Source organism: Thamnophis sirtalis, unplaced genomic scaffold (assembly GCF_051295495.1).
Source record: "Thamnophis sirtalis isolate CommonGarterSnake01/CBP01778 unplaced genomic scaffold, rThaSir2_p1.2 scaffold_1, whole genome shotgun sequence".
Lineage (NCBI taxonomy): Eukaryota > Metazoa > Chordata > Lepidosauria > Squamata > Natricidae > Thamnophis > Thamnophis sirtalis.
The window spans coordinates 155,341,733-155,359,648 of NW_028261381.1; the positions used below are offsets into that span (position 1 = coordinate 155,341,733).

The 17,916-nt window shown below is 42.0% G+C and overlaps 1 protein-coding gene across 8 annotated transcripts in view; it reads left to right on the forward strand.

Moving 5' to 3' along the window:
- The window catches only part of TRIM9 (tripartite motif containing 9), a 72,221-nt gene that overhangs the window by 33,891 nt on the left and 20,414 nt on the right, over window positions 1-17,916 (forward strand). For 5 of the 8 annotated variants that reach the window (XM_087728574.1, XM_087728588.1, XM_087728595.1 and 2 more), the window contains exons 4-7: window positions 7,505-7,615; window positions 11,805-11,958; window positions 14,448-14,605; window positions 14,967-15,105. In XM_087728574.1, the coding sequence (XP_087584700.1) occupies window positions 7,505-7,615; window positions 11,805-11,958; window positions 14,448-14,605; window positions 14,967-15,105 (562 nt within the window). The remainder of the gene's footprint in view (window positions 1-7,504; window positions 7,616-11,804; window positions 11,959-14,447; window positions 14,606-14,966; window positions 15,106-17,916) is intronic. The other 3 variants (XM_087728581.1, XM_087728600.1, XM_087728624.1) reach the window with 1 other exon arrangement.

Here is a 17,916-nt window from a genome sequence, read left to right on the forward strand (position 1 = left end):
CACTGATATCTTTGTTCTCCCATAATGACAAATTATGGGGTTTCTTTAATTAAATAAAGGACATTTGGATGGATTTACTCAACAGGCAATCATAACATATTTTACAAATCATGATGCCTGGGTTCACCAGTATACTAAGATACAAATAAATGAACTACATTAAACATGTTGTGTGTGTGTCCCAATATGTTAAGACTGCAACTCCTATACAATGGCATCCATAGCAAACTGCAATGAGGCCAAAATGATATGCATGCAGTGGAATCTTGTATAAATGTGGCAATTACAGTATTTCCTTTTCTCCTGCACAAGTACATAATTTGTTGCATTGGCATGATGTTGCCGCCATGGGTGTTTCATCATCTCTCTCCCCATTCCCATCCATGTTCTCAGAATTCTCAGGTCGGAGAATCTGGTATTAAAGATAAAAGTTCCCCTCGCACATATGTGCTAGTCGTTCCCAACTCTAGGGGGCGGTGCTCAACTCCATTTCAAGGCCGAAGAGCCAGTGCTGTCCGAAGACGTCTCTGTGGCCATGTGGCCGGCATGACTAAACACCGAAGGTGCACGGAACGCTGTTACCTTCCCACCAAAGGTGGTCCCTATTTTTCTACTTGCATTTTTTATGTGCTTTCGAACTGCTAGGTTGGCAGAAGCTGAGAGAAGTAACGGGAGCTCACTCCATTACATGGTACTAGGGATTCGAACCGCCAAACTGCCGACCTTTCTGATTGACAAGCTCAGCATCTCAGCCACTGAGCTTTGCCAAACAACCCTTCAGTGCCTTGCGTAATAAACTAGAACGATAAAAAGCATCATGCATAGTTTGGCACCAATTATACAAACATATGTGCTGTGGTTTATAAGCATCATTTAGTTAGAGTACAGTTTTGGATGGCTTGGGACTTGCGTGTTGTTTTTTTTGTTGTTGTTGTTCCCCTAGAATAGAGGATCTGTGCACAATATACCCAAATTATTAATTCTCTATTGTCAGAGACACTATTAAAGTAATGAGATGCCAGGTAGGATAAGTACAACTCTTTAAGCAACATAGAATGTCATCAAGACATTTAGAGCTAAGAGATTATTTCTCCAAAGTAATCTGGAGATTTTGCAAAAATGTACACAACAGTAAATTGCTTTCATATGCAGATTTATTGGTCTCAGGAAGTGGTAACATTTAACTAACCTTGTTTGAGTTCCCATGTTAAACAGGACTTGACTTGGTTAGTGATTGGAGTGTGGTAGGAGTGAGGGCTAAAAGGAACTGGAGGGCTGTAGACTAATTAATCAATTACTTCAATACTGTTGCCAAGAAAATTGCAGTTATGTCCCTATGGTTCCCAGGACTTAAATTCAACTCAAGAGTACATACAGACATGTGGATTAGCCTGTGGTTGGTAAAATAAAATTGCTGGTATCCTTCTGTTGATGTATTCAAATGTTTTGGCTGTGGATAACATGTTTGGCATTTATTTATTATTACAAGATTTATCACTTGCTTCCTGAGTAGTTTTATAATTTTAAAAACAAAAGCCAATCAATAAAAACTTGGCAAGATGCAAGCCAGTATCAAATAAAAAGACATAAAAGTGGCATAAAAACCAATTTACAGAAAGTAACATTATTTAATAGATAATGGAAAAAAGGGTATTTTCTGTAATAGTGCAAAAACAAGGGCAACCCTCTTCTCTGGGGGGGGGGTGGATTTCAAAGTTCAGGTGCCATCACTGAGAATCTCTTCTTGGCGGTGGTGGTGGCTCACTTCCCTTCAGATGGCATCTGGACAAAGCTTCCAAAGAACTTACATACAGGCAAGCCATATCAACGGCAGACATAGAATAGAATAGAATAGAATAGAATAGAATAGAATAACAGAGTTGGAAGGGACTGTGAAGGTCTTCTAGTCCAACCCCCTGCTTAGGCAGGAAACCCTACACCACTTCAGACAAATGGTTAGCCAACATCTTCTTTAAAAACTTCCAGTGTTGGAGAATTCACAACTTCTGGAGGCAAGTTGTTCCAATGATTAATTGTTCTAATTGTCAGGAAATTTCTCCTTAGTTCTAAGTTGCTTCTCTCCTTGATTAGTTTCCACCCATTGCTTCTTGTCCTACCCTCAGGTGCTTTGGAGAATAGTTTGATGCCCTCTTCTTTGTGGCAGCCCCTGAGATATTGGAACACTGCTATATCTCCCCTAGCCCTTCTTTTCATTAAACTAGACTTAACCTTGTTGCCACTAACTTGGTCAGTTTTCCTTATTGGTAGTTCTGCCAGTACATATCAAAAACTAAAAGTCACCTGGTTCCAAACCCAGAGCACTTCCAAAATCTACCTGTCAAGAGATTCCCAACTAGTTCCTTCCTTCTGCATTGGCTGGACAGGCAGCAGTGGGCATGGCCAGATTGCTGCAGCTAATTAATATTTATGAGAGGTGGGTTCTGGGATCCCAGTGGTATTGTAATCCTAAGCCTTGGTGTGTTTATTTTTTCCTGCCTTTTCTTGGAAAAGTGGTTAGAGTGGAGGTTTGAAATTAGGCCACTTTTATTAAGTTGAGTCACGGTGTTTGAATGACACAGTTGACAAGGGGAGGAGTTTAATCCAAAATGAATTCAGGACGGTTTGGGGAGACGGTTTGTCCTGCGCTGCCGCTGATTCAATGATGATGTTTGCACAATGTGTGTACTTGAGGATGCGCTAATTGAGTGGGTTATGTGACTTGGGTCAAAGAGTTTTAAAATGTGGTGCTGCTTTTCACGTTACCCTTGATTGGATGCACTTAATCCAGCTGAACAATTTCCATGCAGATTAACACTCACAGGACAACACTTTGGTAACAGGAAAACCATCCAAAGGTCAACTTGCTATGTTTAGCCTGGCCCAATGCAGTGATAAAGTGTCCATTATTATTACTAGGAATTGGTTCAGTGGAGGGATTAATTTTTTTTACTACCGGTTCTACGGGCGTGGCTTGGTGGGCGTGGCAGGGGAAGGATACTACAAAATCCCCATTCTCTCCTGATCAGCTGGGACTTGGGAGACAGAGAATAGATGGGGGCGGGGCCAGCCAGAGGTGGTATTTACCAGTTCTCCAAACTTCTGCTTGTTCAAAATTTCTGCTACCGGTTCTCCAGAACTGGTCAGAACCTGCTGAACCTCTGGTAGATGGGTAGCTTTGTTTCTTATTCAGAAAGTCAGCAGAGTGTCACTCATAACCCAAAGCTATGATTGCCTAATTCCTTATTGCTCCCAGAATGCCTCTGGGCTTTGATTTAGGAGTCATACTGAAAAAATGAAGATGGATGATAGCCACAGCTTTGGCATTTGCTTTGCTTCATAGAATACTGCTTGCATCAATAAACATTAAAAAAAAAGGATGATGAGAGATTTTTTGAAAAGCTAGGTTTTCCATATTTGGCATTTCTCCAATGATTGTTAAGTGCCTGTTACTAATGGAAGAATTCCCTAATGCTGGCTCATCTGGCCCAGCTAGACTAATAGCAAATGACTTTGAAAATTGGTTCAGCCATCATGCTAAGGCAGGGGTTGCTTAACCATGCTCTTGTTGGAAGAAATATCCATCCGGTTCAGTTCCAAGCTGGGAGAAAGACATTGGAAACATGAAGGCTGATTGGAAAAATGGTTTAGTGATGAAGCAGCACATGGTTCTCTGGTGCAGCTGACCCCATGGAGTTGAGAGTGAGGGGTTTTTATACCTTCTCTTGAGCTTGCACTAGAGCTTCCTGTTCCTGTGCAAAAACATGTTATTCGATTGGCTGTTGTAGCTTTCATAGCCCTACAACATTGGTCGTCTGAATTAGGTTTGGAGGCAATGTCCTTAGGAGTTTGTACAATGCAGTGAGCTCTGTTGCTGGATGGCAGTGGGTTAATCCTATTATGTCCTGGAGGGTCATGTCTTAATCCCATCATCCTGGAGCTGAAGGTCTTTTGTCTTGTAGATAAGATTGGCCCAGTCCTGCTGGGGCTATTAAGAAAGACTTGGGGGCTGCTTTCTGTCTTTAAAAACATGTTTCTCCTTTAGGGAAATATAAGATTCTGCCTTTTTAAATATTTCTCAAAATATTTCATTCTTCCAGGAGGGGTGGCTTCCCTCACTATGTTGCCTGGATGTCTTCACATGATATACTGAATTTGGGGTTTCTATCATCATGAGATAAAGGGGCCCGGTGGCTCAGTGGCTAAGATGCTGAGCTTGTCGATCAGAAGGTCAGCAGTTCAGCGGTTTGAATCCCAATGCCACATAATGGAGTGAGCTCCTGTTACTTGTCCCAGCTTCTGCCAACCTAGCAGTTTGAAAGCATGTAAAGTAGAAAAATAGGGACCACCTTTGGTGGGAAGGTAACAGCGTTCTGTGCGTCTTCGGCAGTTAGTTATGCTGGCCACATGACCGCAGAAACCTCTTCCGACAGCACTGGTTCTTCGGCTTTGAAATGGAGATGAGCACTGCCCCCTACAGTTGGGAACGACTAGCACATATGTGCAAGGGGAACCTTTACCTTTATCATCATGAGATACAATTTAAAAAAGCATAGAGATGCACCTTTAATTAGTTAACGATCTCCCTGAGATGCATACATTTGGGGCAATGTATAGCAGATGGTGATTCCTCCAATGGCATTCTGAAAATGTGAACTGTGAGTAAACAAGGGAATAATGATGACATTATCTGGGGAGAACAAGGAAGCTCAGCTTAAAGCTTTAAAGAACATAAGGAGATAATAGAATATTTCTTTCCTAAAACATAGCTATGATCTTACACTGCAGGCTGCCTTTTCTTTCTAGAGCAGCATTTTAAGAAGTGTGATGGTTAAAAAAAAGAACATTTCTTTCTTGTCTGTTTCTAAGAGATCAGAGTAAAAAGAAAATGCAGTGAAAACCTTGTATTTTCTATTTTGCTTCGGCAACCAGTGTGGCAATCAGGATCAAAACCTGATCAGGACAGAACTTACCCAACAGCATGCTTTTCAGATCAGATATGAAATAGAATGGAGACTAAGCCAAAAAGTCACTGTATTTTCCTTCCCCCCCCCCCCCCAGTTGAAATACTCAATGAGAACCTTGTAAGATTCATCACTGGCTTTTATTTTTTTTACTCATTAAAATGGTTGCATGCTATTACAATAGCCAATTGGGAGATTTGATTGGGCTAGCAGCCAAGTGGGTTATTCACCTTGTGAGAATGAGGTCAGGGAAAAGCTGTCCCTAATCCTGAAAGACTTAAACATGTGGATTCCACATGTTCCTGAGTGTCAGAATTGAAGATGTCGTATGAGTCCCTCTAGTGGCCAACTGTGGAATTAAATTACAATGCAGAGTGCCATCCCTCGCTGAAGCATTTCTACCTTCCTGTGAAATCCCTAAGAGAAGCCAGTGTGAGATGTAGCTCCCTTCCCTTTTCTGGTTTCAAGGCTAGGAACCATGCTGCCAGCAAACCCCCACTCAGCAGCACAGGAAAGGGGAAGGAATTGATGGGGTGGCTGGCTTCCTTTCTTAAGTTGGGTTTGGCCAGTACCCTTCCAGAATAATAGAGTTGGCGGGACCTTGGAGGTCTTCTAGTCCAACCTTCTCTTCCACTAAGCCACTGGGCCCAGTAGTGGGTTCCTACCGGTTCTGACCAGTTCGGCCGAACCAATAGTGGTTTGGCAGCCTGGGTCACTGGAACCGGCACCGACCCAGGCCTGCCACACCCCCGAACCGGTTCTCCGTGTGGCGCCATAGGCACCGCCATCTTGTTTTTTGCTTCTGCACATGTGCAGAACAATTTTTATTGCACTGCGCATGCACATGGAAAGCACGTCCATGAGCGAATCAGCAGTAATATCCTGCCGGAACCCATCCCTGACTGGACCCATGTAATATTTGGAGTAGTTCCTATGGCTTCCTATTGGCATTATTTATTTAGCTGTTCAACAGCACATCTAGTGTTGGGGAGAGAACTTCTCCTGCATCTTCTCTACCTATTTTCATTTAATCTGGTGAAAGCATTTGCTTGGTAAACATCTTAGGAGAGAATCTGGTAAAATTCTAGAGCAGGGTTGTGACACTCAGGGCCTGGGGGCTGGATCCGGCTCGCGGGCTGCTTAGATCTGGCTCCGGGTCACCCTGGAAAGGAAAGGACCGGCCCACAGTGCCTCTGCCAGTGAAAACGGAGCTCCGGAGGGCTGCAGGCAGCCCTCCCGAGCTCCGTTTTTGCTGGCAGAGGGTTGCAGGAGGCCATCACAGCCGAAAACAGAGCTCGCAAGCCCATTTTTGCTGGCAGAACGCTCAGACCACCACAGGCGCCCCCCCCAATACAAGTTACATTGAGCTAGCCACACCCATATATAATGAGAACTGCAAACCTAATCCTGAATCATCAGCTGTTTCTTGCCCTCTGGAATGTTTGGAGAAAACCACACTAGGATTATAATATTGAAGGTGGAAGAACTGGAGCGGATTCAGGGTCCGATTTCAACACCTCTCTTTTTCTTTCCAACCACGAATGCTCTATAGTGTCAGAGCCTGAAAATGCTTATTTAAATCCTGCTCCAAGTTTCCATTGTGCATAATGAACCAGAAGCTTTTGATGCCACTGTTGATAGATTTGCCCTTCAAGAGCAAAGATGCACCACAGTTCTCCAGCCCCTGAAGGTAGAAACTGGAAAATGAAGAGTCATCTCAGAAGGTTTGGAACGCAAGATTCTGATAGTTTGAGAGATGGCGTTGGGATGGCCTCTCTCTTTCTTTTGCTCCAATGCACAGGTCCCTGAATATTCTTGCCTACGAGGAAATATAACTGATGCCAGTTCTGTTAGTGGTGCCCAGTGGAATAGAGGAAGGGCTGAGCACTTGACTGGGCCTCTGGATGATCTCAACTTTGGAAATTTGTTTTGACAATGCTAAAACTAGAAAGTGTGGTTGAAGAAATGCCAGCACCCTTTTCCACTCCTAAGAGTGATTTACACACTGCCAAGCTATGATTTATTTAATCATTTTTGATGAAATTATCATTGGCTAGAATCACCCCACATGCTGAACCAAAGCCATAAAAATCCTTTGATGCCTTAATAAGAATGCAGCCAATTTATTTGTTCCTCTGTTTATGGGAGAAGCAATTGTTAAAACAGAATCACTGGCAACAGGATGGTTAACCCCCATATACTCCGAATGCCTATCAGGGCTGCTGTCAAATTCCATCAGGGTTGCACATTGTTGCCTCCAAGCACATTAACAAATACTGTGGCTTGAGGAAGAGGTTGTGGTTTTGTGTAGGTCTAGAATTAAGCAGACTGTGTGGTGTTTGGCAGAATTACTATTCCAAGCCCTTAAGGTTTCTTAGACTTTGAGGCAGCCAGCAAAATCAGCTGAGGGGCAGTGAGGAATAAGTGATCCATTGCGTTTCTGGCCAGAATACTTTCCCAAATTCTCCAGGCATGGTTCTTATCTGCCAAAGCATCTCTACCTGGTCTAAGCAGGTCTTTATCATTTCTGTATTTTATTGCAGGTGGTACGTGATCAGATCTCTCACTGCACAGTGAAGCTGCGCCAGACAACGGGGCTGATGGAATACTGTCTGGAGGTCATCAAAGAGAATGACCCCAGTGGATTCTTGCAGGTGACTGTTTTTTCTTTTTCTTTCCAGTTAGGGAAGTATGGATTGGCTCTTCTCATGGCTTCGCGCCCACTGTGAGCTGAGTAACAGGTTCTGAGGTTTCAAAAGGGCCCATTCCATGATGACGCAACAATTTCCTATGGAATAGAATGGAAACTTATCGGCCCATTTGTTGAGGCAGGAATATATGAAAATGGGGGGAAGGCTATGCTACTCAGGGTACTTTGACAAGATAGCTTTAATGCATCTCCCCAAACACCTAAATCTATTTCCCATTGAATTCAGTTGGAAGTCATTACAATTCGCTCCTTATTTGCACCCTGCTTGGATTAATTTTCTATCTTACAAGAAGTTGCACTCAGGAACAGAAATTATTTAAAGGGATAATACCTTGAGAAGAGAAATAACAATGGTGTTGGCTTGAGAAAATAAACTACTTAGTCTTTTTAAGTATTTAAGACATTCTGTCAAGAATTAGAATTAAAACCATGTCCCTTTTTACCTGAGCCACAGTGGCAAAGTGGTTAGAGTCCAGTATTGCAGGCTACTTCTGGTGCCTGCCGGTTGCCTGCAATTTGGCAGTTCGAATCTCACCAGGCTCAAGGTTGACTCAGCCTTCCATCCTTCCAAGGTTGGTAAAATGAGGACCCAGATTGTTGGGGGCAATACGCTGACTCTGTAAATCGCTTAGAGAGGGATGTAAAGCCCTATGAAGTGGTATATAAGTCTAAGTGCTATTGCTAACTGGGTCATGATAGAAAAGGAGCAGAGCTTCAATTGCATAATTAGGATCACCATTTTGACTCCTTTTGGGGGGGGGATCACCCTGTTCTTTCCTCCTTGCAGTTTAGGAAAATGAATAAAATCCCTCTCTGTGAGTATTTTATGGAAGGTTGCTATGGAGATTCTCAGTCATCCAGGTCATGATTGTCCAAAAGGTGCTTTTTTTCTCCAAAAAATCAACTGGACATTCTGCTTTTCCTTTGAAGACATTTCACTTCTCATCCAAGAAGCTTCTTCATCTTCTTGGGAAGTGTGGCAGATCAGTAGATAATCTTTGGATGATTTGATCAGTAAACCCCTAATCAATTTTTCTGACCTCCTAGAAACCACAAAAGATACTGAGAGGCTGATATTTCCAGTCCCATTCATGAGAATAAAAGCCCCACAAATTAAAGCCATGGTGATATCATGAGGGTCTATATGAATCATTTTTAGGTTCTCCACCCCCCCCCCCAATGTGACTGGTGGTAAGGGTGAAAAACAAAATGGCCATATAGATCTTAATCTCAAATATGGATAGAATGAACTAAATAGGAAAAAGTGGTTGGCTATAGGGAGTTCATTTGTACCTCCCCTCAGGGGTGGGCTGATGGGGATTCACAGGGGTTCGGGAGAACCTCTAGCTAAGATTCTGTGCAGTTCAAAGAACCCCCAAATCCCACTCCTGGCTGGCTCAGCCCACTCCTCCCATCTCATCCCAGGAGTTCCCACGTGGCCCATTTTGGATGTAGGTAAGTGCAGGGCATGCATGGAGGCTCAGGGAGGGCAAAAAATGGGCCTACCAGAAGTTTCGGAAGGCTGGAAATGGACTGGAAGGCCCCTGGAACCCAGGGAGGTCAAAAACACCCTCCTCCCTGCCGTGGTGCAGGAGGCCGACTAGGCCATGCCCACCATAACCACACCCACCCAGCAACCAGGCAGAGAATCCCATGCTAAAATTATTGAAGCCCACCCCTGCCTTCCCTTCTCCCCTCAAAAGTCTGGTTCTATATATGGCTAAACAAAAACCCTCAAGTCGTCCCAAAGGTGCTTTTGAAAAGGCAATTGTCAGGGTTCCAAATAACATCCCAAATTAAATCGTATTTAACTTCCAGGTTTTCCCACCCAGTTGAAACTTCAAGATCCTGCCCCCACACCCACAAGTCCATCAAATGGTCCAATCTTCCACTGCCATTCTGGCAGCTTCCACCCATCCAGTTCCGGCCAGGTGCAGAGACAAGGATGGCCTTGGCTTTCTAAGAAGAATGTTATTATGTCTACATATCATCCCCAACTCCATATAATCCCCCCTCCCATTTCCCCATAATAGAAAGTAAACAGTAGAAAGTGTGGCCTAAAGTCCAAAAGAAAAGGCATGACAGCAAGTCCACTTGCCTTTTGAAAAGCATCTTCGGGATAACCATGACCAAAGTCTATGATGATTGAAAATCTCCATAGAGTATCCCCAAGATACTCAAGTTTAATTAGTTAAATGAAGATCTCACTGCATCATTACCTTGCACATCTATACGTGGTAGCTACTGTATTGTATGTGTATTGTATTGTATTTATTTGTCTTGTATGCCGCCCACTCCCAAAGGACTCTGGGCGGCTCATAATAGACAAGGGAAGGGGGAAAACTAGACAAAGACAACACTTTAAAAACAAAAACCGCAACATTCACAATTTCCGTGGGGCTGGATATTTCACAGGCCCCCCGGCCTGCTGGAGCAGCCAGGACTTGGTGGCTTTGCGGAAGGCCGGGAGGGTAGTGAGGGTCCGGATCTCGACAGGGAGATCATTCCAGAGGGCTGGAGCTGCAACAGAGAAGGCTCTCCCCCGGGGGGGTCGCCAGCCGACATTGGCTGGCGGATGGAATCCGGAGGAGACCTAACCTGTGAGATCTAATCGGTCTATGGGAGGTAATCGGCAGGAGGCGGTCTCTCAGGTACCCAGGTCCGATGCTATGTAGGGCTTTATAGGTAGCGACCAGCACCTTGAAGCAGATTCGGAGACTAATGGGTAGCCAGTGCAGCTCGCGGAGGATAGGTGTGACGTGGGTGTACCTGGGTGCACCCACAATCGCTCGCGCAGCTGCGTTCTGGACTAACTGAAGTCTTCGAACACTCTTCAAGGGCAGCCCCATGTAGAGCGCAACTGTACTGATTGACTGACTGATTTCAAGCTACGTCCTTCATGAGCTTTTTTGAAGCAACAGATTCTTAAAGTTTGATCCCTTTTTGTGAAATTAACATTTCCCCTAGTGAGTTAACATGAGATCAAAACATGTTGGAATTGTTAGGCTTTACATTAATCTCATATATGAACAACACCACTTATAGTGTATGCCTTTTTCATCATTGTTTCTCTCCAATGCATAAAACCACACATGATGTGGAATGTCATCAGCTTCAATAACGTCTGACCTACCATAGGTCGGTTGTCAGGGGATAATGGGAATTGTAATGCATTGTTTCCCCTTTGGGAGATAAGCAACACTCATATTTATTTATTCCATTAATAGCAGTGGTGGGTTTCAAAAATTGTTCGAACCTACTCTGTGGTTGTGGCCTCCTTTGTGGGAGTGGCTTGCTGCCCATGTGACCAGATGGGAGTGGCTTGCTGCTCATGTGACCAGATATGAAGATGGCAATGACACTTGTCAGAACCACCTTAAATTACCTCACACACAGCACTGGCATGCATAAGAATATGATGTAAACTTGTTTTTTAAAAGGCATCTTTGGTTTGCGTTAAAACAACTTCAACACACACAATGTTCTGATTGCACCACAAACACAGTAGTCATCCTTACCTTTCACAGAGGCACTGAATTTTATAAATATGAGCATGATAGTGTAGAATAATCATATCCAAGGACCAGTGGTGGGTTTCAAAAATTTTTGGAACCTCTTCTGTAGGTGTGGCCTGCTTTCTGGGTCCACTGGTGGAACCTCTTCTAACCGGTTCCGTAGATTTGACGAACTGGTTCTACCGAATAGGTGCGAACTGGTAGGAACCCACCTCTGATTAATAGGGGCAAATTCTCAAGTTCTCATGTAGGCTTAGGTGCAACCAGGAACATACTGAGATTGAACATGAATTTTGCATTATCAATTGAGGTTTATAAGCCATGGTGGCACAGTGGTTAGAATGCAGTATTGCAGGCTAACTCATTGCTCACTGCCAGGAGTTCGATTCTGACTGGCTCAAGGTTGACTCAGCCTTCCATGCTTCCGAGGTGAATAAAATGACTACCCAGATTGTTGGGGGCAATGTGCTGGCTCTGTAAACTGCTTAGAGAGGGCTGTAAAGCACTATGAAGCAGTATATAAGTCTAAGTGCTATTGCTATTATCCTCCCAGAGGATTCTCACAGAGATCTATGCATAAATCTGACACATTGATTCTTGGCTTTTCCTTCTCAATAGATTTCTGATGCACTGATACGAAGGGTGCACCTGACTGAGGATCAGTGGGGGAAAGGGACACTCTCCCCAAGGATGACCACAGACTTCGACCTCAACCTGGATAGTGCCCCTTTGTTGCAGTCCATCCACCAACTCGACTTCATGCAAATGAAATGTAAATGTATTTTATCTCTGTGCTTTCAAAGTGGCAATTGACTTAAAGTACTACCCAAAGCTATCCTAAATATCCATATAATTAAATGTATATTAAAATAATAAAGGTTCTACAGATTTAAATAGAGTGAAAGGGAGAAAGAATTATGTGTGTCCTACTCTCCCACATTCTTGGCCTCATCCCCTCTGTCTAATCTGGATTCCAAATCCAATGTTTGCCTATCAATAGCCTTCATTCCGTTCTCAGAAAGAAATTAGGCTGGTCTTGGGCCACCAGGAACACAATGGAGGACATATGGGCAATAGATGTGATTTTTTTTTCTGCCTCACATAATTATAATTACATAAACTACCGTTTCCCTGAAAATAAGACCTCTCCGGATAATAAGACCAATCAGGCTTTTGAGCGCATGCACTAAAATTAGCCCTCCCCCCAAAATAAGCCCTCCTCAAAAATATTTAAGTGCATGCGCAACCGGTCCCCATTTCATCTGGTTGCTTGCTGCGCAAACAACAACACAAGGTGAGGCTGTTGGGGGGGAAAGGGAGGGGGAACACCCCACGCACCTCACATGCCCTTACTTAACAGCCATTCCCGCAACTCTAGCCACCATGCCCTTTCTGTCATGTTAATGGCCAGCTCAAAAAGAATGGCAGGCCCAGTGACCTACCTGGCTGTTGCAGCAGTGCAACAAAGCAGCAACCATGATGTGACCAGGCTTGCCCTTCCTGCACCTCAAAAATAATAAGACCTCCCCGAAAATAAGGCCAAGTACTTATTTCAGGGGTCAAAAGACCCTGGGTTATTTTTGGGGAAACACTATTCCTAATTCCTGGCAATTACATGGGCAAGACTACCTAGAAAGAAGTTTTGGAAATTATTTACCACTGCATTTTTCTTAAGGTGAAAATGACTGCCTGAAGTTCTCCTATTTAGCTTCCATGCTTGAGGCTGGACTAGAACTCAGGTCTTCTTAATTCTAATCCAATGGCTTAACCACTGGACCATACAAATCTTGTAATGTATTAACAGGGTTTATGTAATAGATATACGTATCAACAGCTGGATGTTTCTCCTTCTAGGATGTCTCAGCTGTGGATGGTCAGAATAACATAACTGAATCTAACCATCCGGAGCTGAGATATCCTATTGTGTAAAGGGACAAAGTCCATCCTGTGCGGGATTTTGGTTTTTACTCACTTGAGATGAGTTAAGTCAAACTAGTGGCTTACACATCTTATTTTTGAAACCAATAAAAATTTTCATCATTTTTTGGGATTTGCTATCTTGTTTCCACAGATAATTAATTAAAAAAAACACGTAAATAATTTGGGATTTGCTACTGAATTTCAATGGTAGAATCTTTGGAGAGGTTGGGAACTTTCATCGGAAGTAAAATTGATTACTTCTGAAACTTATTTCCCTTTTGTAATTGATCTCCAAATAAGATTGCAAGGGGGTGGCAACATCATTAAAAGAAAGCCATCCCAGTCTCACCTAACCTCAGGTTTCCCCTGGCAGCCTCCTTCCCAAATATTAACTGAAATACCTCAAGCTTTTTCATCTATTAAGAAACCGTTAAGAACAATTCTGAAAGCTCCGAGTTTGGAGATTTTAACAGGATGTGCTTGCTACTATAAATTTTATACTGTTGGATGGCTTAATTGTAGTCAACAGCTCAGTAACCTAGGAAGTGTCACAGTCATTTAAAAAAAATCAGTTTCTCAGAATACTAAATGCGTATATTTTTCTTCCAAGCTTTTTTGCTATAGCGTTGGGCATACAAAGGTTTTACCACTCTGAATTCCATTGTTTTTTTCTCTGATGGGGAGAAAGGAAATATATCACTGGGACTTCTTTATTTGCCCTTTTATGTTTCTGCATCCATATCTTCAATCACATTCTTTCTTTGATCTTGTGCTGCCTTTGTACCAGCACACAATGAACCACAACAGGCGGGGCTGCCAAGTAAAGAAAAAATTGAAAACTATCTTCAAACATGGTTTGAATCAACAATCTAACACTCTAAAAATTAGAAAATGAAAGTAGGCTTTAGCTTGTTTTCTCAGAATTAACAAACATGTTTCATGAACTTTCTGAAGCTGTTAATTTCTAGACTTGCTCTCAGATTAAAACATTTTTAGCTGAGTTGGTGTATGTGCCCAAATTCTTTCGCTCACAACTTGCTGGCTCATGGAAGTTAGCCTCTTTCTAAACTTCCAAGAGAGGCTTCAGAATGAGATTATTTCATGTTATAGCCTTGTTTAATAAAGGCATATCAAAATATGATATATAGACAGAGTTTTGCAGCAACACAGAGCATTTGTTGATGTTCTCCAGATGAAATATTCTCCTTGCATATCTTTGCTATTAAGTGAAATATTCTTGGATCTCTCCTCCAAGACCAAGCTCACTCTTGCAGAATCCAGAAGCCGCAATTTGCATCTTGGCTGGAGGTAGAAGTCGGGGTTACACTAATTTCTGTTTAGCTTCCTCCCCAGTGCCAGCACCACCAATCCTTCAACTGGAAGAATGTTGTACCCATAACAATAGTGCCACATTGTCGTGGAAGCAGCCACCTCTGTCCACAGTGCAGGTGGAAGGATACATCTTGGAACTGGATGATGGGAATGGTGGCCAGTTCAGGGTAAGCAATTCATAAAGAAATGTGATGTGAATCTGGAAAGTAATTTGGCTACCTGATGAACAAAACCCAATTAAACTATGTTTGAGTTGGAGCTCCAAGTGTCACCCTTGACCTGGGAAAATTAGCTCACCTCTAATGCAAAAATCTAATCCAGCCCCTCTGCTCGCAATTGTACTCCAGAGAGACAGCAAGTTAGGGAAGGCTAGTTTTGCCTTCCCTAACTTGAGAATGCCGTGTTGGGAAATATGACGTCTGCTGCTATTTGGGAGAATTACTACCACACAGAGTAATCAGAACTTGACAAATTGGAAGAGAAGTAATCTGACCCACTACAAGGCAAATTTATGTGTTTTGTGTTTAGGAGGTTTACGTTGGGAAGGAGACAATGTGCACTGTGGATGGTCTGCACTTCAACAGCACCTACAGTGCTCGGGTAAAGGCCTTCAACAAGACAGGAGTCAGCCCCTACAGCAAGACATTGGTCCTGCAGACTTCAGAGGGTGAGTTCTGATTGGAAGGCTTTTCAACAAAAGAGAATATACTGTATGTAGCTCAGGGTTGAATGATTGAATCTTTGGTGCTCTCTGAGCTTGGCTGTTTGCTTGCAGACGTTTCTTTACCCAATTAGGTATCATCAGTGCAAATGTGTGTGTGGGGGGGTTTGAAAAAAAATCTCATGGAACATAACTTTTCTCTATCTGCACATGAGGAAACAAGAAGTTGCCCATCTCAGCACTGCTTGTTTGAACCATGTTTTTTTTATTCTATTTGCCAAGTTGGAATCCTATTTCATCCAACCCCAAAAGTAACAGAGAAAAAAACTGAAAGTTGGTCAAGGGATACTTTTTTGTTCAATCTTAAATTGCAAAAGCACTTGGGGAAGGGAGTGCGTGAATTGGATATACAGAAATTCATAGAGGGTTTGTGCCTGTTATGTTGTTTTAATTCTTGGACTTCTTTAACTTCTCCCTTAGCAATCTCTTGTGCCTTAGCTTTCACTAATATAATAATAATTCAGTTAATTGCTTGGTATTTGAATCATAAAACCACATCGGAATGTACAAAAGAAAATTCAGAGCAGTGTTTCCTAAACTGGTGTCCTCCATATGTGTCAAATTAGGATAATATTTGTAGAAAAACCTGTTACAAAAAGGTTTATACTTATTTCAAAATGTGATCAAGTGTGTCAAACCTAGAGCTTTTATAAAAAAAGCAATATGAGTTTCTTATTGCTAATTTAAAAGAAAAGAGAAAATGTATTGTGTAAGCTACCCAGAGTTCTCTTCAGTGACTATAACAAATGTAATAAATTAAATATGTTAAATATATTCTCTTTTAAGAATGCATCAGCTGAAGTATTTCAGTATTGTGTGAAGCAAATTATAATCTTTGCCTTCTATTGTTTAGCCATACAATCTTTCCTATTTAATTACTAAGGAGACATTCCCAAATGTGAATTGTTAAGACATAAAATAATTTAAGGGTTACTCTTCATTAAAACTGTTCTAAATAATTTTTACAACTTTGAAATGGTATTTTCCCATTATCTTCCAGAATAGGATTAAGCCTTATTCTGTAAACCATGTACAGCCTTTCCACATTATAAGATTCATTTCTCATGCATTGTGGTAGTTGCTTTTCTAAAGATGGAGGGCATGATGCATCAATTATATCTCAGTAATATGTCTATCATATGCTCCATTATTGCCCCATTTCCCTAGTTGTTGATAGCACTGATCTGTGGTTTTTGCTCCCCTATGCTGTTCTAGCTTGATTATAAATTGATAGGTGGGGAAATCTATTTTGAAATAAACATAGTTAGTGGTTTAAAAAGAGGTAAGATGAACCTGGTAATATCAGCTATTTCAGGACCTCAGACAGCTCCATGGATTGCAGACATTGCTCCAGTGGTGCTGGAGATTGAACCAATACTATAACTTCTACAATTCTTCAAGTAAAGTGGTGACTAATTCACACGGGGGAGGGTTATGACATGTAGGCATGAACAATAAATGATTGCCAATGTGGCCACTTATCTTTAGGTCTCGGCTTTTGTAGTTATTCAACCTTCTTACAGAAATGTTTGTGACTTCCTGATAACTTGATTTTCCCCCCTATCTGACCTGGGAGATTGAGAAGGGTATCAGACTAGAAATGTTAACTTGCAGCTATGAATAAACTGAACATGTGGAAATTCCTGATAATGAAAGTTGAGCATAAGAATAGAGAGTATCTATCACAAATCTGGATTTTTTTTTCTATTCAATTGTGCCAAGTTCTTGGACAATTCTCACTGTTTCCTTCCTAGGGCTGAGAGAAAGTGACTAGTCCAAGATCACCCAGCTGGATGGATGCTCATTGTGAGATGAGCTTACCGTCTTCCAGGTTCTAGCCTGATGCCTTAACCATTACACCAAACTGGTTTCTCCTGGAAATTGTAACTCTGGGAAACTTTATGTGGACTCTAAGAAATGTGCTCATTTTGATCAAGGAAAATGGGCTAACTGGACAAGACATTCAAGCATTCAAGCAACATCTACCATCAGAGCTTAGGGAGGTCATTTGGATGTAACTAGAGAAGGCCAATCAAGTAAAGAGCATCTTTTCCTGAATTGTAGTTTATGAAATTGTCATGGAGCAAAGACTCAGTAGAGTGAAATTCAAACTAAAATTTCATCTAGTTGAAATTTAGATCTTTAAACATCTAGGTTTGCCCATCAGTCCACATAAATACAATGTTCTCCTCCTGAATAACAAATCCATTGCTGTTGTACCCACAATGTAAACTCATGTTTAAAATGCATGTTGTGGGCACTGACTGGGCATTGCATATTAAGTGATTGGTGCCTGTATTACAGGCCTTCACTCTACCATCCTCAGCCCTTGTGTAAAGATTCTGAGATACCTATTTCAGGTATATCTATGCCGCACAGAAATTATGCACAGAAAATTGATCTACTTTGTTGGACTGACCTGATCCCACCCTGTACATCTAAAGAATCATTCTTCATACTGCTAGAGCTGCTATTATGAGATGTATTGGCTTAATTAGGACATAGCACCAAGCCTTGATTTTTTTGGTATGGTGTGTTATGTGAATCCAACCATTTTAGTTTATTGAATATACTATGCTTAAAGCAAACCATGGCTTCCTGTGAATACAGACATTCAGTAATTGTGCAGAAATCTTCCCTATCTTTAATATGTTAGTTGCAATAACAAAAGCTTCTTATAGTCCTTTCGGAAGAAAAGTGGAAAATGAATGTTGAACAACTTTTGGAGAAAAGAAATGGAAATTCCCCAACTAGGCT